Source organism: Cydia pomonella, chromosome 17, assembly GCF_033807575.1.
Source record: "Cydia pomonella isolate Wapato2018A chromosome 17, ilCydPomo1, whole genome shotgun sequence".
Lineage (NCBI taxonomy): Eukaryota > Metazoa > Arthropoda > Insecta > Lepidoptera > Tortricidae > Cydia > Cydia pomonella.
This window is the reverse complement of record NC_084719.1, coordinates 13084096-13109873: the sequence shown is the minus strand read 5'-3', so window position 1 is coordinate 13109873 and position 25778 is coordinate 13084096. Positions and strand designations below refer to the sequence as shown.

The 25778-nt window shown below is 36.2% G+C and overlaps 2 protein-coding genes across 3 annotated transcripts in view; one reads left to right on the top strand and one right to left on the bottom strand.

Moving 5' to 3' along the window:
- Positions 1–222: 222 nt before the first annotated feature.
- Positions 223–25778, top strand: part of LOC133527266 (uncharacterized) — a 33217-nt gene continuing 7661 nt past the window's right edge. Inside the window, exons 1-6 of one of the 2 annotated variants that reach the window (XM_061864203.1) lie at positions 223–529; positions 3468–3652; positions 17780–17994; positions 22264–22418; positions 22776–23064; positions 24821–25091. In XM_061864203.1, the coding sequence (XP_061720187.1) occupies positions 407–529; positions 3468–3652; positions 17780–17994; positions 22264–22418; positions 22776–23064; positions 24821–25091 (1238 nt within the window). In that variant the 5' untranslated portion in view covers positions 223–406. Of the gene's footprint in view, positions 530–748; positions 1190–3467; positions 3653–17779; positions 17995–22263; positions 22419–22775; positions 23065–24820; positions 25092–25778 lie in introns of those variants that run through there. The other variant, XM_061864204.1, reaches the window with a different exon arrangement.
- LOC133527267 (uncharacterized) lies at positions 5726–7423 on the bottom strand. The gene is made up of 2 exons (XM_061864205.1): positions 7327–7423; positions 5726–6923 (listed from the first exon to the last, which is right to left on the bottom strand). Exons 1-2 carry the CDS (start codon positions 7375–7377, stop codon positions 6507–6509), a joined length of 468 nt encoding a protein of 155 aa, XP_061720189.1. The 5' UTR covers positions 7378–7423; the 3' UTR covers positions 5726–6506.

The window sequence follows — 25778 nt, the reverse complement described above, 5'->3', positions numbered from 1 at the left end:
TGGTGTGATTTGATCATTAAATCCAGTATTATTTTAGTGTATAAATAAGTATTATTTTTTTAAGGTGCCGTATGCAAGCATATGTAGAATGGAACGGAACGCAGCGTAATATTCTAATTACTCAACAGATGGCGCGCAAATCAAACTTATTTCGTCGGTAATAGACCAATCAGAATCCGCAATGTGTCCTGTCGCATGACGTCATTAATTCCACGTTGGAAGTTGTTCCCCCAAATGTCATTCTCAGTTTTGTGTATAAAATATTGTTTGTGAAGCAAAATGCAATAATGTTATCAAATAACGCTTTACGCTGCGATAATTGTGTTAATATGAGTCAAATAACCATGATCTGAACATAAATTCCGTTTAATTATGATGACCTTAAAGTGCGATTACATTGATAAAAATGACTGAAGTTAACAATGATTTCACCGGATTAATGGAATATTTCGCGATAGATGATCAAGAATTGAACAAAGTGGATGTTACAAGTGTTAAAATGGAAGACTTTCAGCACAATAATTACATTGTAAGTTATAGGTTAAGCTTATTTTTATCTGCGCGACACGGCGTGTGTTGCAATCTGCGAAGTTGATAACATATCATTGGATACGACAATGAGACAATTTTAGCGAATGATACGAGCAAGCGCGAGCGATCGAGAGGCGCGGTGAAGTAATAGTGATCGTCTAGCGCACCTCGCTCGACGGCTTTCGTGGCTACACTTTTACCGTTATACTTACGTTCATTTCATTCTGGGCTCGGCCGCGACCCGCTCGACTGCTCAAACCCAACTCACCCCAAGTTATCTAATTAGCGTAATTAACAATCATCTAATTATTAATAGAGTTCTTGATTTTGTTATTGTTCATGTTAGTTGCTCAGTGCGTGTGAGTCCGCGGCGCGAACCGGCGTTTTTACGTAAACAATCAGTTGCCAGCTAGGCACCATGCGGTTATCACTGCCATATGCCATCTAAATAACCAGCAGTGCACATAATTTTCCAGTCGTTACAACAAGTTACGGACACAAGTGAATGTTGTGTGATCTTACATTAGTTCTTTCACAGTGATAGGACCATTTTTGGGACATTTTTCTGTTATAAGTGACTGATGTTATAGTTTTGATGTTGTAATATTGTGAAGTGTTCAAAATGGATAAGAAACTGGACCTATTGTCCTTGTTAGAGGTAATATATAGTTTGATATCTTTCACTTTTCCCCAGAATCAACTTATTATCCACTATTTTTCCCTGTTTGTAGGTAGCTTCTTAGGTATAATTTAGGCAAGCTTTAAACTAGATATCTTTTATTTTGTTAAGATAAGATATAAACGGAGAAGCCAACAAACACATGTAGATAACTAGCTACATAGGTATTATAACCTCTCCGCCACATTTACACCTTTCTCTTCAGACTTTCAGAAGTCTAGAAAATGAAAGTGCTCATAAAAACTTACACCAATCTCTGAAAGGATTCAGTTCACTATTATACTCACATACAATTAAATATTTTTATTTTATAATTTAAAAAAATAGTTGTTACAAAATACTTTTATTTAACATTTTTAAAAAGCAGTAACAATATTTTTAAAGCTTTCATTAAACTGACAGTCCAAATATAGAAAGTCAATCTTCAGTACCTGCCAGTTTTAAGTTAACTCAAATGCATGCATAATTGCATGTATAATATGTAGGTCCAATTAAAATAAATGTTTGAGAGAGGCTTTTTTACATTACTATGTGGCATTTCTGTTCATCAGTATTTATTTCAAAAGTGACAACAACCTCAAATCATAATTTAACTTTTAGATTAGTACCTATTGCTCACACCTTGAAATCACGTCATAGATGCAAGCTGGCAAAACATAAACCTTAATAAAAGTATACAGGTCACATTGGCAGTATACAAAACTTACGTTGACACTGAGGGCTCAACCAAAGGCACACTTTCAGTGCCAGGCATCCCATTTACAATACAAAATGAACACACCTAGCATTTTCTTGACAGTGAATATGTTAAGAGGTGTTGATAGGGGCTCTGCTTATGAAGCCAATGGTCCTGTGTTTGAATCCCGGTAAGGGCATTTATTTGTGTGATAAACAAATATTTGTTTCTGAATCATGGGTGTTTCAGTATTTATATATATAGGAGTTGGGTGGGTCTAGAATATGCATTTTTGTGACAGTACTAAGGCCTATCCATTAAAGGCCTCCTACATGTAAGAAACATGTCTCACAACAATTCTTCTATTAACACATTCATTGCCAAGAACATGTATGTGTATTCATTTTGTACAGGAAACGGGGCGCTCTGCACTGAAAGTGTTAGCTATTGTTGTCCCTGAGCTGATGGGACAGAATAACAACTACAACAATAAACAGGAAAATAATTTCAGAAACTTGTTTTCCTCTGATTACTGATTCCTACAAAATCCCAGCATGTCATAGCAGCATTAACAGCTCAATGTTATCTAAATATAAACATTTAGATCATGGAATAACCAATGGTCAGATAAGAATTATTCTTACTTAACACACTTATCTTCCAAGAAATGTCTAACAAATAAGCAAAAAAATCAGATATTAATATGTTTTGCACTCATGTTAAAAAAGCATCGGATCATGTAAAATTGTATTTCATATATAATCCAAACGGAATATACACACTCCATAAATAAATGTATTTACCTGTATGGATTCCCCCAGTCTCAGGAAAACATTACCAGCCGGTTCTAAATACCAGCTGATTTCATAACAACTGACCTAATTGTTGTCTCTAACCTAGACTGGACTTTAAATCTTAAGCTTAGCTTCATAAAGTTCATTTTGCTTAAGCAAAATGTAAAGACTTATGTCCTTAGTAAATGGTAGTTAAGATGAGTCAGGCATGCCATTGTTTTTTGCTTCCTTTTTGAAATTCACTCAACAAGTCTTTGCCCTTTGTTTGGCAAACATTCAATCAAAAATACTGAAATGTTTTAAAGTACCGTTGTTATGCCTATTTGCGGATACTATACTGTAGGAGTAAAAATACTTAAATTAAAAAGGCCAAAATTTTAAAGTGTAAAAAAACAATTAACCTACAATTTATTTTGTATAGCCTAAACGGTTATCTATTACTATGGTATGATTGGTATGATTATATGAACTAAAATATATATTTATATTTATTCATATATGTATATAAAGATATTTATTTATATATACTTTATAGTATGTAATAATATATAATTACTTTAGATAAAGTTTTTAATTACTCTTTTAGGTATGGGTTAACTGGAAGAGATCCCTCTTAGGGATAAGTTCGCCTTTGTACTACCCAATTATTTTCCATCTGATGTTTTATTTATTTTTCTCATACAATAAAGTGTTTACTTACTTACTTAAAATGTACTATTTTAATATTTTTATTAACAGTACTTTTGTACTGTATAATCAAGTTTCTAATTAGAGTATGTACTTCTAGGCAGACTCGTGGCAGAGTCCGGATGATCTCCTGGAGAACATCTTCTCCTTGGAGCAGGGCTCCCTCAACTTCCTCGAGGAGTCCTTGCCAGACTTCAACTTGGCCACGGACAATGTACTGCAGTCCTCCGGAGCTGTCAGCAGCTCGTGTTCAGATAGTGGGCTGTCCAGTGATCCTGCTGAGTTGTAAGTACTAGAAGTTTTATTTTAGAACTTCACCCCGTTATTGAATTTGTTTCATAACCACAAATGTTATAGGGTTAAGGACTAACGAATTTCAACGGGATTCTCGTTATGACAAACATTTATGAATAATCCCATAAGAATTAGTGATCAACAACTAAAATATTCCAATTAGAAAAGTCTTCTGAACAATACACGCGCCTAAGTACCTACTTTTATTGTGCGGAAGATCCGTACTCCATAGTCGCTTGGCATACTGGATGCGATTCGCAGTTCGCACGTCGCTCTGATGTGCGAGCGGGATGTGGCTATAAATACGCGCATAGCGTTGTCTCCAGTGTGATAGGCGCCTTACTAGTTGGCTCCGGATTGAAAAACCTACACTAATCGTCGCGTTTAGATATGAGAGTAATAGAAATTGTTTTGATATCACTACCAAAAAAACTGTCAACAGAACACCGTCGTCGAAACTGACCTTTCTTAATCCTTATTGCAACGAGATAAGTTTCGCTGGTGGTCAGTTGTTGCTGAGAAAATATGATAGTGAGACAGTCATGACCTCATGAGTCATGGTAAACGGAACATTGTTAGACGGCGTTTGAGCGTGCGTAATGTCGGATATTCCTGGCGAAATACCGGAACTAGAGAGGCTTTGTACCTACAGAAAGATAAGTGGTATATTTCGTACAAATGAAACAATATTTACGGCCACTTTGTATGTATAAATTTGTATCCAATATTAAGTACACACGAACTTAATACACTGGCATTCTATAGTTGGTAGTGAAACTACCTACGAAACAGGTGATCCTGTGTTGTAAGATTAAATCCCAGTAAGGGCATTTGTGTGGTAGGTATAAGATATTTTTACAAGCTTTTATTTAACTTGCCCTGAATGCCATGTATGTATGTATGTGTGGGTCAAATCTTGGGAGCTAAATTTGTCTTGCATCTTTGTTTGCATCTCCAGATTTAATGTATTTTTAAACATAGAGACTATACATCTCTATTGTATTGTAGTCATTATTTATTTTAAGATTATTATAATATAATGTTTACCCAGGTATTGGCTGTGGTATTTATAAATGTTGTTATGTATTTTTCATGTCACTATATGATGTTACTATAAATGTTGTATTGACTTGTAAAAGAGCCCTTGAGGCCTACTTGCAGAATAAATTTTTGTTTTTTTTTTTGACCCACATTCCGATTTCTGATTGAGCTGAAAATTTGCATACATATGTGACAATGCCATATTATGGTACCATCGAGCTGATCTGGAGGCGGGAGGCACATATAAGAACTCAGTGATGAAACAACGCAACCTAATTGTGTTAGGAGTTTAACTGTATCGATTTTGCCACGTTGAAGCTTTGAGCGTGGCGTGGCAGATCCAACGTGGCAAATCGATCCGCAACGAGGACCATTCTTTCATCATCTTTGTTTTGTCCGTGACGCATGCGGGGCGCCCCTTCTACATGGCTGGAGGCCAATGTAACTTAATATCTCGTCTTTATCTGTTTTGATTTGTGTCTCGCCCTCACTTATACAAACAATGTTTTTTTTTTTACCTTTAGGCATAATTTACGAGGAGGATATGTAAATATGAAACTTTTAGTAGCGGCCTAAACCCAAAATTGGCTGCTTCATACATTTTCCGTGATCAGATCTCGATGGGAGAGCTAATTTTTTTCTCCATTTCTGGGTTGATCCCATACTAAAAGTTACTCAGTATTCTGAATGCCTTGTCTTTGTGTAGAATTCATGGATATAAATAACATAAATCATATTTTTGTATAACGCCTATTTCCCTTACTGTTGTTTAGATAAAACCTATAAAATTGTTGACTGATTCTTTATTCGGAGACTCGAGTTCTTTTGAGTTGCGCTTAAAAAAGACTCAATAAGGGACTCGACTGGGGACGTAAAGGACTCAGAAGTTTTTTAAGCTCTCAGTCTCGTAAAAACAAGTCGAGTTCTAGTAGTAGTAAAAACAAGACTCAAAAGACTCGAGTTCCTACCAACACTAGTAGATCGTAGACATAAAGGATTGTTTGTGCCAATAAAAGACTTAAATGCAGTTGATTCGCTTTATAGCTAAAGCGCTTTATTGTCACAAACAACATGACATGAGCAATTCGGTACACTACTTAGCTGACGAAGTTGTGGGCAGAGGTTAGTACCTATTAGCCTATTACATAGGTATGAAAAGATTTAGTAACTTGGGCAGCTCGCTTTAGTTTTATTTCATAAACATTTAGGTTTCTACTAAGTATACTTTGGGCCACTTGCACCAATCCCTAATCCGGGGTTAACCGGTTACATCTGGAGTTGCCATGGTTACCAGTACAAGTTGACACTGGGCTAACGGTTTAACCGGTTAACCCCGGGTTAGCGGGATGGTGCAAGTGGCCCTTACCGTACTAGTCCAGGGCCCATTTCTAGAACGGTATTAGTCTAATTTAATAGCGTGTTGCCATGGTAACCCATACAACTAATAATAGTAATCTAATACCGCTCGCGAAATGGGCCCCAGTACTACAATTAATCATAACTACCTATCTTCTTTTTGATGCTGTGTGACTTATTTTTCCCATCTCCCATTGATCTAAATATTTTGTCTTAGAACTGCAACGTTCACATAAAATTCACCTGGGGTCCATTTCTCGAACAGTATAATATTATTAGTGTGTCGCCATGGTAACCCAAACGACTTGACAGTTCGTGGACTAATAATATTGGTCTAATACCGTTGGAGAAATAGGCCCCTGAACGAAGATATTCAAGTTCGCTTTGGACCATAGTTAGGAGCCTTTCGGCTATAGTTGAGTGGTTTTACGGTAATTATCATCATGATCTAACCTTTAAACGGTCTAATAAACACACATATTTCGGGTTCTTTGTTTTCGCTGGTTACATCGTTTTTCTTTCCTTTTTCTTGCACGTCAACGTTCTTTCCTTCTTTCACGTCAACGTCCACGCCCACGTTATCTGTCTCGATCATGTCACATATGAGAAGACGTACGAGTCTGTCAATAATCACGTCGTTGGTTAGGGTGTTAGGGGGTTGGGAAGGCGCGCTGAGCGGTCGGGAAGGCGCGCTGGGCGGGCTGTAAGGCGCGCTGAGCGGCGGTCGGGAAGACGCGCTGGGCGAGCGGGAAGGAAGTGGCTTGATAATTGCTGGTATGATGAACTGACCTGGATTGGGGCTGGGCTGCGAACGTCCATTTTGCTCGTTGCCGTAGCCGTATCTACCGGAAAATTGGGTATACACCTGAAAGAATCAAACTGTATGCGCCAAATACAAAGTTCACCGATTAATATCGATAATGCCTTATTGCACAAACATAAGGCCCACCGATGGTCTGTTAACAGTATTGCTGTTACAGAGCACAGGATTAAAGTGACTGGAGTTTATATTGTGTATACTTATACACTTTATACAAGTTTCGAAAGATCTTTCCACCAGGCGCACCGTGTGCTTGCTTGCCATTAACGTAGTGTAAAAAAGAAGCACCCGGTCTTTCAGATATTGCGGAGTCAGTTTGACTTTGAAGTACGTTTTCAAATTGTCTCAATTTTTACGCTGCTATGTATGTCTTTCTCGTTTTTTAGATAATATTGCAAACAATTATTTTATAAAATTTGGCAATTGAAAGTATTAATTAAAGCCGTACCTCAGATATGAATAAAAGCGATGCCAACAACTGCACTTTGTGTGACACCATTTTGATATCGGTTTGACCTAATAAGGCTTTTCACCGCTTTATATACCTACACTGATGATTTCAAAATAAAAGTCAGATACTGCTACTGGGTTTTGTAACAAGGTTTTAGGTTTGATTTTGTTTGAGCACGTAATGTTTTTTTCTGAAATCATATGTTTTAGAAAAGACCGGACAAGTGCGAATCGGACTCGCCTACCCAATGTTTCGTACAAATTTGTAGGTAGGTACATATTATAAAAAGTTTAATGATATCTACAAAAAGATTTGGTCACCCATACAATTATAATTACAATGTATATTTTCAGATTTTCTCCCAGTACTTGTTGAAATTTCATAGTTCTGGGTCAACAGAAAGTACCCTATTTAATATTTATTCTTGAGAAAGTCATAATATACGTTTTTGCGGCATAAACGGCCGACTCTTGTTATTATGTCAACTTAGAAGTTTGACTGTTTCACAGCTTCAAGCGACACAAGCGACGAGTATGTGGTTTTTATTTCAACTCGATACTTCCACGCGTTCCCGAGATAAAGGATCTTGCCAGACAGACAGACGGACAATGAAATATTATGGGTTCCATTTTTTCCTTGTGAGGTACGGAATCCTAAGAAAACATTACGTGCTCAAAACATGTGCCAGCGACAGATAATGTTTGTGTAACAGCATGGAGGACATTCCAATGCTTTCTTTATCAGTGTCAATCTAACCTACTTGCTAATTTAATTAGATTTGACAACCGGTCTGGCCTAGTGGGTAGTGACCCTGCCTATGAAGCTGATGGTCCTGGGTTCGAATCCCGGTAACGGCATATACTTGTGTGATGAGCACGGATATTTGTTCTCCAGTCATGGATGGTTTCAATGTATTTAAGTATTTGTACGAGTATATTATATATTTATTCGATTGTTCATGTAATAAAAATAAGGACATGTACTAAACTAAAATATCTCATAATTATACTAAAGTTTACAAAATAACAATAAAAAATGTGATTGAATGATTGAAATATAAATTATGCATAATGTAATATAGTTTGCAAATATTAGATATTAAGGATATCTCGAACGATCTTTTAGTTTTATTTTGTCAAGTGTTTGACAAGTGACAGATAGTTGCCGCGGTTTTGGTAATATGTGACTTTGACAGTTAGATTACGCCTGAGAGGAAAAACTCAAGCGGTGGGCTGCTTTTATCAAAATTGGTTCATAGGTTTCGTTAGGTTACACCCTATCACCTGTACTAAATGTACCTATTTTACACCTATGGTGACGAAAGAATGATTGATTGGGGTGGGTATTTTTTATTATTATTATTATTTAAATTTTCCCAGTATTAAAACTGTTGCATTTAGTTTTTCTATTTCCTTAAATCTTTATACCAGACCGGCATACTGTAGAGTGTAGATAGCGATAGAAGCACTGATATCCGAACGGTATAACGTCCGGCTTCCTTTGCCGGAAGTCGTGGTTCGAATCCCGGCTCTTGGAGCTTATGAACGATACGAAATATCATTTAATATTTACGAATTGCTTTTCAGCCAAGGAAAACTTCATGAGACTGCATATCTTAGGTATCTGCGAAGTCAATTTAAGGGTGTGCGTCATTGACATGCATATCTATACTTTGTATTTTTAGGTATTTAAATAAAAGTAAACAAAATCTACCCCCAAATGGCTCCTTAAGCCAGTTGAGGGTAGATATAAACATTACATGATCAAAAAATGTAGGTTAAAGTCAGGTCGGTCAGTGACAGATCCAGGCGGTTTTGTATTTGGTTGGTTAACCAATAACCAAATGTTATAACTATCCGAAAATGTACAAATTGTTTATATACTTTTATTTAAATACCTAAAGATACAGAGTATAGGGACGGGCCTTACGGGCACTACGAATGGCCCTAGTTTAGTGGTGTCACTCTCGAATTAGAGCCAATCCTGCAGTATAACGCAACTAGTTGCGATCAATCGCGCGCGTGACGCGAACTCATCAACCAATCGCGTTGCGGCGTTAGACTGCACGATTGGCTCGAATTCGTGTGCGTGACACCGCTGTCTGGCCCCATTCTTATTGTCCGTAAGGCCTATCCTTAAATATATTATGTCAATGGTGTGTGTGTCGTCTCGAACCCACTTTTGGCAGGTAGATTATAAAACATGTAACTTTCAACGAAGATATTAATTAATTGGGATTTGTTAATAAGGAAATGATAATAACTCGTTTAGATCGTAATCATCACTAATGTAGTGATGTACTGAAATAGCTCATTATATTATTCGTGGCATTACCTAATAACATTGTTATTCAATATTTAAATTACAGAGTTCTACCGGTATACAAATACAATACTGGCATTGAACTCAATTAACTAATTCCTTATTAAAAGAAGTATGTTTACAAATGTTGCAACTATTCGATTTTTAAAATGTAAGTAATGAAGCGATACAGATAATATATTTTCTTATTGGAGTCCTTTCCTACTAATCCCACTATGGAATTTATATGAAAACTGCACAAGTGACGTCAAGTCGCCCACTTTTTTGGTTCTATCTGATTTATTAAATAGAAATTGTTTCAAAAATTAACTGCTGTCTGCGTTTTTCTTATAAAGTGCATTTCGTGCATGGCATGAAATAATATATTGTATAGTAATATAATTTCCTACTTTCCGCACTTGTATCGTAAATAACTACTACAGTACATCCGGTGGTCGAAATTTATAAGGGTCATATGTACTGTAAAACGTTGGACGATACACGTGCGAATAGGTAATTCGCAACTAGGGTTTTAATTTATCGCCACTCGTTGCGAATTTCTATCTATCACTCTTACATATCAGTGCGACAGAGACATTGTCCTTTTGTTCGCCACGGAGCGTAAACGATTGGTATCTTGGCATAGGCACCTATCTAAATTTCACGTGAAGTGTGGCGCAAACACACATTGTTTTCACTTTCCTCGGCCTCACTCTAAGGTTTAAATAGTGGTTCTTCTCTAACCCCCATATTCATAAACGTCTACTAAAATTACGAAGCCGCTAATAATCGTTTGTCCCTTTCCATCATACCAATACGTCGGAAAGGGACAAACGATTATTAGCGGTATCGTAACTTTAGTAGACGTCTATGAATAAGGGGGTAAATTCCTAAAACCACACAAAAAATGTCACTTCACAGCCAAGGGTGCCAAATTGGTTGCAAACTTAGCGCGGACGCAGTCTAGATACGTAATAGAAATTAATAAATATTTTTTAACATTTATGAATCACAGAAAAGGTAAGGAAATATCCTTTAATGATTTTGGATGTCGGATCTTTGTTTCAAGATTCGAAATATTTGCTAGCGGTCCGGTTGACAGGTTAAAGGCCTAACTACATCGTATGCGTAAACAGTAATGCAACAGGGCTTGAGCTTGTTGCGTTGACACGCGCGTGCGCATGCCGGTTGAAGCGTATAGAATTTTAATCAGCACCTGTCTATGTCCATACTTGGGCCATTACACTGATTCACTCCTTTTTTGAAGAATACTGCGAGCCCTCTCGGGTAACATGCTCAATGACTGATCATTTTGTGTAGCGTGACCACGTACGCAATGTACTGGCCTTAACCACATAATGGGTTCAAAATCTACAAGTCCGTATGTACTGTTTAGCAAACGCATTACATGTTTTCTATGTGTGTAATCTCTTGTACAAAATTAGACAATTAATTCGTGAAACAGCACAAAGTCATTCACCCGTAAATATGCGGACGTTAACATTCTAATCAGAAGCCTAAACTAGGACATGACATGACCAATATGACCATGCGTTACAGCAGCAATGACGTTTGCCGCTTCTAAATACTGTCTATTATGCGAGTTTGAACTGTGCCATCATATTATAAAGTCGCTTTTCATTTGACCTTTTTAGCGGAGACACAAGAAATGTCTATTAACACTTTATGACATATAATTTTAAACCGTGTTAGAATGTAATAAAGTCTGTTTTGATTTGACATACATACGTACTTTTGACGGATGCAACCAAAGTACAGTTGTAAAGAATGTGCCAATGAAAATAGTCAGAATGGAGCACTTGAACAATTATCATCTTTTTTGTTTGTTTTCCGGAAAAAATATACTACAATACATGTAGGTTTTCAGTTTATGTTTAAGGAAAACAAGTAACAACAAATTGCCAAAATTACATGTCAATGTTAGTACCTAGTTATCTTACATCTAGTGTTAGTATACATTTTTGTTGTCAGGCGTTTTTTATGATGTTTGCTTCAAACCGACTCTAAACTTTTGCTAAAAGCTAGCATTTTGGCTAAAAAAAACCACAAACTTTTGCTAAAAAAATGGTTTTGGCGTTTCTGTTTTTTAAACAAGTAATTGGCCCGATAAATAACCTAATTTTATTTTTGAAGGAAAAAGTTGCGCCACAAAAAGACCTTTTACCATCACCAATGACATATGATGATAACAATGAAACCTTGTAGTAGTGGTGGTTCAGGTGCTACAGCTATTGCCTATTTTCCAGCTTAGTTTTAGACCATCTATTGCCACATTGACTAGCTATACAAAGCGAATAAATAGTGTACAAAATTTAGATACGAGTTTTTTGGGACATCTTTCATAAATACCTTTTTATGCCCAAAGCCCAAAACTTGGCAATGAGATTGTCCCAATTTGTCATACCGATTTGTATTCTAGTATAGTATTAGTGTAATAAAAGCAAGATGAAGAAATAAATTGCCAATATAATTTAATTTCAGTATCAGGGATGTACCTACTCCTACAAACAAAACTAGCACCGTAAGGTTGCAATGCGTCATTACTTTGTAAACGTCTACTGTAGTTGAAAGAAAACAGTCAACCGACTATTTGCATAAACAACAATACATACTATGTAATTACCTTTTATCTTCTAGTTAGTAACACATGTAAACCGTATTTTTGTTTTTGTTAGTACCTATAGATAAATGATATCATTCGAATAATACTAAAATAAAGATAGATATTTTCTTCCTTGTCGTATCCTCATGGCTGAGGGACGTGACGAATGTGGACACTTCACCAGTGCTCTCCAAGCCGATGTATCTTTGGGCCCAGTGTATGCTAGCCTGTAATGTGGTCTTTGTCTCTGACGTTATAGACAACTTTAATTAATACAGACAACATAGATAAGCCGCTTAACTGACATTGGCAAATACAAATTTTCTTCTACAGGGGTCACATCTCTTTCCTTAGCCTTAAGGTTTACCCTTTCATGAATGGAAAATTGTATTACGGTTCTCTGCAGACCTTCATCTTTTAACTCTAATTCAACGATTGTGATGATTACTTTTCTCCGGCCCAAAGGTCGTCGTTTTTAATTTTCCCTGAAATGTAATATGACACATGTGAATTTCGCGTACTCGTATTGCGTACAGGTTTTCTATGCCGCTATCAGGCCTAGTGATAGCGGGGTCACCACGTGCTCATTTGCGCATCTTTCATTTAGTATAAACATTGGGAAATTAAACATACTACATAGTAGTAACCACGTGTATGATACGAGGCCTTTGCATAGATATACAATATAGCCGTTTATTAGATATCTATATAATCATAAACTGCATTGTCGCCATGTCGTTCAAGTTGTGCTTGTCGCAAAACGAATTGGTAAAAAACGCAAGTGAAAGATTTATATAAGCGTACTAATGAGTATACAATTGAACATATATTTTGTGTATAGGATAGCTAAAGCCTACATTTGAATAACTCAGCTCTTTATCATGACACGTTTTGGACGAATAAATAATATGGAATGTACAGTTGTGATTACGTTACCCCTACAAACTAGTTCGTTTCTGCCGTTAACTAAGATAATATGTGTCGTTTACAGCCACACTTTTTGTCATTTGCCAATAAGGCTCTGTCTTTGAATAAATGGCCGTCAAACAGTTATATTAAAAAAATATTGAGCTGGTAGAGACCAGAAAACGTCTCAATTTTGGCTGTCCGCAAACCAGTAACATTCTCGTATCACCCTAACTGACTTCCGATAATGCGTCAACTCTGGTTCTGATAATATTTTTGCTGGCCAATTATTTTCTCCGTCGAAACCGCAAAATACTTGCCCTTTCCATCCCGTTGTCCTTTGCCTCATGGTTACAGAAATCCGTGACGCCGCCATACCTGTTTTGTCCTCGTAAAACCGAAACTTATTTCAACTTTTCAAATCTGCTTACTTCCATTTTGGTAACTTCAAGACACGTTATTTATGAAGTTGTAGAGTCTCATGTAACCTTCAAAGGGCTTATTTGGAAAAGTTTTTTCAACTTTTAGTCTGAGTTTTCTTTGATTGCTGACTACCAATAGACATATTTACAATACTCGTAATTCTACGTTTATAAGTTCTACAACAGTATTATTAATATACTCGTATTTGAAAGATTTTGAAGCAGTGTATGTTTGTATGTAAATATATTGATTCTCAGTCAGACGGCCAAAAAGAAACAACAGTGGGGATATAATATGCTGGAGTGCCATGAAACAGCTAATATCGTATTCGTAAGATTGTAACCCTTTCTTTTGGCTTTTCTATTTGCAGTTAAAACTAAGAGAAAATAATCCATCCCACAAGGATTTTCTTTTGACGTCAGCAATGTGTAGTTCGCTTATTTCTATTATAATTGTACATATTTATAAATGAATAATAACTTCTACCCACTGCTTTCTACACAACGTTCATTGCACAAAGCGATGATAAGCATTATCCAAGGTGAACAACAAATGTTAAACACATAATATTTATGGCACAATTAGGTCTAATAATAATGCAGTGAATATACAGAATGCCAGATGCAATTGCCTGAACTGCTGCATGCCCCTGCACCGAAGTGCGTCCTCCGTACCATAACGCACAATAGAATGCCGGACCTTAAGTGCCATAGAGATAGTTGGGCGCTTTCAACTAATACGGGGACGTAGTCTAGAAAAATGGTAAAGCAAACCACACTAAGAATCATCAATGGTTTTTTATTAATGGGTTCGCTTCGAGTCCGCCTCTATGTTTTCTGTACACGAAAGTTTAGAACACTAGTGACACATATGCTAACAATTTCTATCACTTTCAATTGATATCTACTCCCGGAAACTACTTCCCGACCGGTTTTGGGCAATAGACGATTTAAGCCAGAATTTTGATTTCAATATCCTTATCTCTCGGGTACAGGAGGAGTATTTTTTAGGGTTCCGTAGCCAAATGGCAAAAAACGGAACCCTTATAGATTCGTCATGTACGTCTGTCTGTCCGTTTATGTCACAGCCACTTTTTTCCGAAACTATAAGAGCGATACTGTTCAAACTTGGTAAGTAGATGTATTCTATGAACCGCATTAAGATTTTTATACAAAAATAGAAAAAAAAAACAATAAATTTTGGGGGTTCCCCATACTTAGAACTGAAACTCAAAAATCTTTTTTCATCAAACCCATACGTGTGGAGGTGAAAAAATGTGTCCCCCCCCCCCCCTGTAACTTCTAAAATAACAGAATGAAAAATCTAAAAAAAATATATGATATACATGAATTAAATTCTTACCCCCGGAGTTACACACAATGTTTTTCATCACACTTGCGAAGAAAAAACTGAATTTTAAGCGAAATAATTCTTAAATACGTCACCGTATATCAAAGTTTGTCCGCCATTTTGTAATTTCCCGACAGGTTAGGCATCGAAGGCACAGACCTATTTGGCATTCAGCCATTATTGAAAATTATGTAAAAATATTTTAAACGATATTTTATTAATCAAATTAAATAATTTTAAACATAAACAAAAATATTAAATTATAAACGTCATATTTTAAAAGTAAAACTCATTTATGCCACTTGGTTTGTATGAATAAGTGACATAAGTAATTTAAAAAAAGCTATTACTCCCTAGGGAGTTATAGCTTTTTTTTTTTTTTCACAATCCGTAACTCCCGCGGGAACAAAATAGGCCTTTGTCCTTCAGCAAATCAGCACACCTGCATGAAATAAGATCTTTTTCGAGCAAGTATGATGAAAAGATCTTTTTCGAGCAAGTGTGATGAAAACATATTTTACTTACAGCGGCGCTCAAAGTTGTTACGTGGATTTCACATGCTTGTCGGCTCTTTTATGTATTTTATGTATGCGACTAAATTGAGAGTGCTTAATAGGCATCATTGACCGCCTGAGGTCCGCGGGGTATCGAGAAATGCGGTGTTAGATAATTTATTCAGAAAACCGGCGTAACCACGTGTCTGCGGTGCGTAGTTTTAATGTCAATAACTTCATCTGGGGGCTCCGCAATGGCCCCGCCAAGTCGAGCTCAAAACAAGTTTACCCAGCGCCACATTCTAACAAAAAAAATCACATCTTGATTCCCTCTGTCCCTCATCCTTATAAAAGATAAAAATAATACATTTATTCAACAACACCATAAAGGTTAATTTGACAATATTTATGCGATGCGAACAACACAAATTATAAGTCAAATAGGATCCCCGCTCTGCATATTTCGACGGCAAGTCAGCGGTAGATTTGTGGGGACATAGATATAGGTGCGCGCCAAATATGTGTTAAGATTTTCAAGTAGAAATAGGGCTCCCAAACTCCGACCATGCCACGACTCTCGGCCCGTGAGCATCATCGTTCATCAGATAACGCTTTATCTTTGCCTATTTTTAACGAGGTTTCATATCAGTTGCATTGAACTGCAGCTAAGGATTGAAAGGAATATTCCTATAACGTAAAACACTTATGAATTTTATGTACCTACGAGTAATTAATTCGTTCGAGTTATGCTAGATTATAACGAGACGAATGCAATGTAGAAAGTAGTAGCATGATACGTGACTTCGTTTAGTAGGTATATTTGATTTAGAACCTTGTCAAAAAGCGTACAAAATCTCTGAATAAGTATGCAAATTGCGTAACATTTGTTTTAACAGGTAATTAATTATTTGTATCTAAAATAAATGCATTTTATTAATAGCATAAATAAGCGATCTAACAGCATAACCGTATATAGACATTCTGTCACCAAGTCTTTAAATAGTGTTGTTTTATATTTATAAAATGTCGCATGTTATTTTATTACATACCTAGGTTTTTCTAGTTTTTGTGAAAGAGCCTGATATCTGACCTTTCGATCCACAGGCACACTAAAGTAAATGAGTTCACGTATTTAATATACATTAAATACACATAGCGTGATATTTTATAGCTTCATCGAAAAGGTAATAAGGTAAGGACGTCAAGAAGCATAATTATTTTCCAGACTTCTCCTTATTTGTCTCAGAGCGGAACTCCATTGAGACGCTCGCGAAGGCAATCTGCTTTTTATCTTTCGACTTGTCAACTTTCTTTGAACGCTATTGTTGCGCCTTGTGCATCCCCTGTAGAGGCTCGCAACCTCGCAAGTGAGTTTGGCTGCTATTGAAGTCGGTGACGGGTAACGAAATAAATAAATGATTACATTTGTAACTTTCAATTCCCTGGCAATTCAAATATATTGTGCAACTTAAAACTGATTTTGAACGGACATACCTATATGTATAGAGTTATTTAATTATAAAATGTAAGTACAATTAACACTTATGATAAATGTCCAGAATTCGTAGATTACTTACACGATTCAACGTAGTTCCATGTCTGCCCTATCACTTAAATTATTTCGCTTTACTTACTTAGTCATAAATCGATATAATTAAACTATCACATAAAGTAGATGTACGCGATGTGCAAACAATATTAAGTTCGTAGGTCATTAGGTGCTCATTTATCTACATTTAACGTTTACGTAATATTTTCTCCTTAAACTTATGTAAACTTCGATATCTTAGTATTTCTACGCCTTCAACTTGCCTTATCTTGTTAGTATTTTATTGTAAGCCCCGACTTTTTAAAGCAAATATGATTTTGCTTTCAGACCAACGAAGGTTGTTATTATGTGTAGAAGCTAAACACTTTTTTTTATTTTTTATGTTTTTTCATCTAATCTAATAGGTAATTTTATTACACATCATGTATCTTTTTTTTTCTATAGACTCATATTTCTTACGTCACTTTCATTCCACATTTTGTTATATTTACTTTTAAGGGAATTGAATAATATTTTAAGAAACCTCAACTTTACCTACATAATACAGTTGATGGATGGGATATAAGATGGAAATAAGAATAAACAATATATGTATTACTTTTCCGTTTTACACCCATGGCCTTAGTAGAAGTAAGTATAGTAGTACACTATGAATTCCTTATATCTACCTTTGGTGGGATGGCAACAGTTTTTTTTTTTTAAAAAGACCTGTTTAATTTCTAACCGTCTCATGCTGAGCCTCTTAACATGCAATGGGCAATAGACATCCTTTATTCACCTATTAAATCGACCCTTTATTTCCAGCGACTTCGAGCAACAGCTTTCCCCGTTCCTGATCCAAAACTCCTGCGACGAGGACCTAACAGGCGCGGGCCTGGAGCCGACCAGCCCCGGCGCCGTCCAGGATGTGGTCATCCAAGACTGCAGCGAAGCCTCCAACTCCACCGACGCCTTCGACGTGCTCGACTTCGAGCAGAACGTCGTTCCCGGCTTCATCAATAAGAATACATTCCAAAATGGTGAGTCCCCTCCTGAGCTAAATGGTATAGCTGAACGTTTAAACAGGTGGCGTAGATTGTGAAATACTTGAGTTTTAATACGTTATTCGGTGTAAGGATGCCTAAAATTTTCATTTGTGCATTCAACATTAGTTTCATTTGTCATTGTGTAATTGTCTTTGTACAACATGAGAACGGAATTGCAATGAGAGTTAAACAAGTAGAAGACATTAAATAACAAGTATAAATGAACCGGTAAACTAAACAGCCGAAAGTATGATGCCTTTAACTAAGAAAGTAACGAATAACGGACTTTGTACTAGGCGTGAACAGGATCCAATGGGAAGAGATGAACATGAACAGAGACTCTCAGTCACTCCTTCTTGGGTATTTCAAAAAGAAATAAATGTACACAGGTAGTGTGAAATTTTAGAAATTCTAAGGCGCAATAGCACATTTTGTCTCCTTTTATTTGATCAGACAGACCTTGGAAATGGATAGCTTTAATAATTTATACATGTTTGGCCTAGGCTAGGTTTAAAAGTTTGTTATGATATATACCATTTTAAGGTTATACTGCACTTAAAACTACATAGTCAGGTCATAAGTTCTGTCAAGAAGGTTTTGACTGATAAAAAGCTATGGGTTAAGCTCCCTTATTATTCCTATATATATGAGTTGAAACCTTACGTAATGCTTAATTACTTACATCATAATGTAACGTAATTTTCTGTCTCAGTTTTGCATAATTCTTTGTAATATTCAGAAAAAAATTATAAAAAACATGCAAAAAATACGCGACTTGTTCAAGGTGATTTTGATATAGTTTTTTTTTTTTCTTTGTTTACATGGTTGAATCTTACATAAAACAAAAGCTGGATCTTTTATCTTTCTTGAAATATATAATTCATGTGTATTGGTATTGCCAAACTGCAACTGTACGTGTTTCGCCAAACCTAATCGTTGTATTGCAGTTAAAAATTAGCGTGTCACTAAAAAACCTTAAGTTTGAACGGTATTAGCTGAAGTAGAGATTTGTCGGAGAACTAAATGCTGGTGATAAAATAACGTCCTAATAAATTAGGTTCATACAAATAATTGTTTACCTATTTTATTAATGTGACACTGATTTTTACTCCCTTTTATAAAGTATAACTTTTCACAATCCAGCCGCGTATTTGCGTCTAACGACAATCCCAAAGTAAACAAGTAGTAAATAAAGACGCGATCTAAATTTTAAACAAATTATATTACGTTTTGATCAGTGTAAAACAAGCTTTCAAATCATGGCAAACTTTTTTTATTAAAAGTTCTGTATTACATTTTATCTGTCAAAACCTTTGTGACAGAACTTATGAGCTAAGTATATTAATTAATACATTCATGGGCCGGCATCGGCACCATATATGTATTTGTCTGTAATGACTTCGCAGTGTCGCTAAGGAAATAAATATTTAACCAGAAAACAATACATCAAGCAGAACGGAGGTCATGCACAAAGTACTCGAACATTATATACATTGTCTTGATAACAATTATATCTGTTTTCCTCTTTGAACAAAAATGACAGCTATTATATGTGTGTGCGATTCTCTTCGTATAAGCATCATAGTACTGTGTCCTTTGAAGGCTTTTATTTGCACATAAAAGTTTTATTTTGTAAACTTTATATAAAATTTAATGGACTTGATATAATAATAAACACCCCTGCCAAGATTTACGTTGAAATGTTTCTTAAAAAAGAAAATTAAAATGTAGATCCAGTGACTCTGTGAAAACACGTTGTGCAAATCTAATTAGTTTAGCGTTACTAATCGGATTTGAAGACGACGCTAACCATTGCAACGTCTTTGATAAACCAGCGCTCAAATTTAAATGGTTTACTTTTCATCTCCTGTTTCAGTGTTAAGAAAATATTTAGTTTGTTTTAGTGCTGTTTTTAAATGCAAATGTTATCTGTAGTTATTTCGCAATACCGTTTCAGATTACGTAATGTCCTAAAAAAATGATCAATTCTATAAACAGGTCCAAAAGACATCGCCCGCCACTGTTTAAACTAAAAACTAAACGAGAATAATTTATTCTACAAACACGTTCTATAAGCAATAACTATAATACATTTTGTTGTCTAGAGAATTTTCGATATCTTAAAGAAATTTGCTTTAATGAACCTGGGATCCATGTCAATAATTAAATATTATTGACATGGATGGTTTATACATGTACTTTCCCTTATCTTTAACGTCCTATTCTCTCCTTCTTCTCCCCCTTATCTCTCGGAGAGGTTTACATTTTTAGTAGATGGCAGCGGGCACCGGCTCCATTCCAGTGCAAATCTCTCTATGGCTATCCCGCCTCACAAACTGTTAAATTATGAAATTCCTTACCGTCTTCTCTTTGACAGTGTCAATCGGTCGCATCGATAAAGGCGAATTTAAAAAAGTTGTGGCTTTCGGACGGAACTTAATCATTAGGTAGTATTAGGTGGTATTAAAATATTTGTTTTATTTCATATCCCATTTATATATTGTAGGTTATAGGACTTATTTACCTATCTTTTATAAAATTAAATATTTTCTTTTATGCCGTTTAGTACAGTTTTGATGTCTACCGTTCTCCAATTCTTCCTCAATTGCTCAAAGGTAAACTGAAAGAGATCCCTGAAAGGGATAAGTTCGTCTTCGTACAAATGATGTGTGTTCTTTCCTGTTTTATGTTTATTTTTGTACAATAAAGTGCAACTACTACTAAACTACTAATGTTTTGTACTACTACTACTAAATACTAAGAAATAAATTTTATATGTTCTCAGAAATACAATTTAGAAATAGAAAAAAAAACTTACGACATTCAATCTTTAAAACATTATTCGTAGATAAAAAGTTTCAATATGATTTAGATTATTTAGTAAATTGCTTTGAAAGAAACACCTGTAATTTCTGTACAGCATATAGCCTTGAATACCTATAGGAGGCTATAGGTATTGAATTTATGATTCATTTAAACCACTTGATTAAACATAGTCTCCTATGTTATTCTGTTTGTGTTAATTCGGATGATGATAACATGATAATGTATTGCGTTATCATGATAACAGTACCTTAACAGAGACTAACTATCGTCAAGGATGCCTAGTTAAGAATGTTAAGATATTGATAATGATGAAGGTACGCGGAAATAAATAATAGGATTCAATAACACGATCGACGTGGTTTTTTAAGTGTCCGTTGTATATGACTAGAGTTGGGTGGGATTTTTTTCTTTATATATGTAAGGGAAACCTGAAAGCAATTAGAAAAATATTTAGGTTCATAGGCACAATAAAATATTAAGTATGTCTTTTTCAAAATATGTCAAAGGAAAGGAAACCATTCTAAGATGTTTAATTGCGATTTTATCGTATATTTCCGTATAGTTTTTTGTTGCTAGGATTGTTGAACAAACTTCTAAAACAATAAAACAAACATAGCATTTCAATATATCAATCATTAATAAATATTTGCGCTATTTCAGTCCGTCAATCCAGTTATATTAAGCACAAAAAGTTACTGTTATATCTCGAACTGTAGTTAAATGCTGCTTACAACGTTCACCTTTCGCTCACGATTTGAATCACTTTCGCACCGACGGTTACGCAGTCGCGTAACTATAGGGTGGCAAAGCGGGCAAAATGCCACGTGACCGGTTTGACCGAGAGGTCGTGAGCATAGGCCTCCAATGGCCTCATTCGGTGAATTTGCCACGGATGTCAGTCTAGCCGGACCAAGATCTACACCGACTTTGACATGCCAAAGTGTCATGTTTTCATAGAGCGTTGACATTTTTATTTGACTTTTACACTTTGTCACTGAAAAGCAGACAAGTTTTTGTGGCAAAAACCAGTGTTTGAAAAAAATAAGTATCGATAAATCTGTTATCGATAAGTCAGTCTTATGTTAATAATTAAGAGATGTAAGTTCTACTTGCTGTTAATTACCGAGAAATTTCGAGAATGAAAATTAATTACAAATCTTTACATAATTGATTTATTACATTTATTTTGTACTTAAAATAAAAACATAAACCGGAGTATACAGTGCTATAAGAATAGAAAACGACCAATATATTAAACGTGTTGTGTATTTTGCGGTAGATATCTTCAACATCGATAACACACAGTCGATATTTCATTTTGTCAAACACTTTATTTTGCCACATAAACTTCTATGTCTGCTGCATCGGTCAGAGTAAGCTTTGTCCGTGTCTAAAGTTACGCAAATACCGTTATGTAATAAAGAAACCCGTCTTCAGACAAAGAGGGGCGCAAGCGGCGCCTCTCGCAGACGCCCCAGGCCGTGGTGCAGCCCAAGGTGCAGAAGCCCTCGATCAAGATCGCAGCCAATGTGAAGCCACAACTGGTGGTCAAGTCGCAACCGCAAAAGCCTCTTAAAGTTGCCAATATACAGGTACATTTATATACACGAACAATCATAATTGGTCATGTCTCGTTTCTATTTCCTAGCTTAATCTGGCCTGCATTTTTTTAGCGTAGAACCTGATTTTTTTTACTCCTGTACCCATAAAAGATTCACTGAATTATTTCAATAATATTTATATAAAAAACTCCTACAATTAACTGAAAGTATCATAAAGACCAATGGTAATAAAACAGTGCAACCTCATCTTCAATCAAAAAAGTACTGTCGGCGATAAAAGCTTATACTTTTTTTTAAACAAAATGTATTAACATCCTCCACGCAAATGTCAATTAACAATAAAATTAACCATAGACAGACACATCTCAATTTATTTTTCATCCCTAGGTCATCAACCCGCCACCAAAAGTATACTGCAAACCCGTCGAAACAGTCGCCCCCCAACGTAAAGTCATCCGCGTCGCGCCCATGGCCGGCAACCCCCGCTCCATCCTCCTCCCCGTCACCATCAAAGACATGAAGGACCTCAAGTCCATCAAGATCATCAACGCTGCCGACTTGAAGAACGCCTCCAATATCAAGTTGGCAGCAGCCAATCTTCTATCTCAGAGCAAACGACAGGACTTCAAAGTGGAATCTAGGAATGACTATGAATATGAGAATAATAATAACTGTGGTAAGTTTATCTAAAAACAATCCCTCTTATTCATGAACTACCTGAGAAAACTAGTTCAAATAGTTAATAGCAATTATCAAACTTTTTTGAGCAGCGTTTTTACTTCATACACTACTAGTGTAAACAGGGGCGTACGAAAGGAACAACCGTTAATAAATTAGCTCATTAATATCAATGTAGGCAGTTCGAGCGCAAAATAGTATAGTGCGTACTGCAGCTGTTTTAGTAAAGAAAATCAGGAAAGCATTCGAGCAAAGAAAATCATAATTCGATCCTGAATTTAAAACTTCAAGGTTGTTTTTTAGCTGGCAATTCGTACTCCTGGGTGTGGAAAAAATCAAAGCTAATACATTTGTTACGTACAGTCACGTTAATCTATTTGCAAAAAAATGGATATTGTTGCGTTGCGGCGCCCGGCTAGGACTCGACAAAAAGTTAAACCGTTATAATTTTAAAGTGAAATTACTGTTACGAAAGCTGTATATGATTATGATAATTCTTATAGCATAGAACCTTGGTTGCGCGGAGTGCACTGACCCCGTTTTCGATTATTGGAGGCAATTGTCTTGATTTAGACGCGCGTCATGTTTGAAATCGCTTTGATTTCATTGACTTAACACTTTAGTAGACGTTATGGCTTTTAACGATGACTTTCTAGATTCTAGTCATTGCTTTTATTTATCAGAAACATGTACTACCAAGAGACTTGTGATAAATAAACCATTATCAGGTGGAACTGTAAGCAAATAAACTTTTCAATTTGCCACCAAAACATTCCGGTTTCGGTATTTTTTTAAAGATACTTACATTAAATTTATCAAAGTAAGCACGACTCTGAAACTTACTAACGTTATACTCGGATTCATTAAAGTATTTAACTCAATCAAGATAATACTTATTTCAAATAGTATTTCAGATTTGACATGACCTGTTGATATTTTGTACTTGCCGATTAGTGCTTAGTGACATCACATGGTGTCGATATAAAATCCTAAAACTTCGGTATAAGATATATGTATAAGCAAAGGCCTGGTGTCGAAGGGTTAAATGACAAGAAACGAATCTTACAAATCCTACTGAAGCATGCTAAACCACTTCAATACTTCTACTGTACACAAAATAAACGAATTAGTACAGTTACAAGTTTATTATGAGGTACTTCTCACATAGCACCCGTTAAGTATGAGATCACGAATGTTTGAAGTGATGAACTTAGGAAAAAAATGACAGATCGCCGATATTTACTGCGTAAGGTCAACGCCACCTGCTATGTGTGTGTTTGTGTGTGTATGCGTGACGTGAATATGTTTTAGGACATGCTTGATTGTGCTAATGTTATGGAAATGTTTTTTTTTTTGGGCGTGGTACCAAAATCCTTCGAACAGGTTTGGTTACAATTATTTTACGTTTGTTATTTTTTTCCGCTTTCGTAAGTTTATAAAATACTTAAAATGGTATTAAGAGTGCCGGCAGCGAAATTTAAATAAAAACCTGATTATTATACCTAAACTTATGTCTTGTCAAGAACTGGAATAACATATAATTCGTTACTGGTTCGAAAATATTCAACAGTATATTAATTTATTAATAATATAGTAAGGATAGCAAATAGCTCCCGCCTTAAAATTGAGGTTTTTACCGTTTCTTACTTTCTGGATTAAAAACGAAGTGGTTTTACGTAATACTGCCTTAATACCGGTACTTTACCAACACTAATAAACTACACGGACACCTTATCTATAAACCTTTCCCCCAGACGACTCCGGCACCGAGCACAGCGACGACGACGACGAGCGCGCCCCGCAGCACGGCGGCGGCGGCGGCGGCGGCGGCTACCCGCGCCTGCTGCTCACCCCCGAGGAGCGCCGCCTGCTCGCCAAGGAGGGCATCTCGCTCCCCACCAGCTACCCCCTCACCAAACACGAGGAGAGAGAGCTCAAGAGAATCAGGAGGAAGATCAGGAATAAGATCTCCGCACAGGACTCGAGGAAGCGCAAGAAGGAGTACGTTGACGGGCTGGAAGACAGGTTTGTGTTGTTTTATTAACCACACCTCGCCAAGGAGGGCATAACCCTTCCTGCCAGCGTGAGGAGAGAGAAGTCGAGAGGATCAGGAGGAAGATCAGGTATAAGATCTACGCACAGAACTCGAGGAAGCGCAAGAAGGAGTCCGTTGACGGTTTCGAAGACAGGTTGGTATTGTTTTATTGACATACTATTTAATTTACCCCCGACGGAACGGAGCGGCTACTTGTTTGTGTATTTGCGCATACAAAAGTTCCCAATTTATTTAGGCTCTTATGATTCGTTTTTGCGAGTCCAATACTAAGTATCAAAAATTATATTTGTGTCAGAAACTTATCGATATCTTTCTCGCAACTTAGGAAGCTCAAACTCCCAAATATTTAGATGTGTACGTTAATGAGTCACATTTTTGTAAAACCTTGACAAATCGTATATTGACCCCTGGTCGCTAGCGACTATTTCACAAACTACGTAAAATAAAATAAAAAACACTTTAATATTAGGCGTACTCGTACTGTATAGCTGTAAAATTCCCATCACTCCCTTTCATTCTCCAAATAGACATATTTAACTTACAGCACCGCTGTCGACTGTACCACTTTAATTTAAGAGCAAGTCCAATTCCGTTGGACGAGTGCTCAACAATTAATCCGACTTTCACTGCATGACATTTCACGACGTATATGTAGC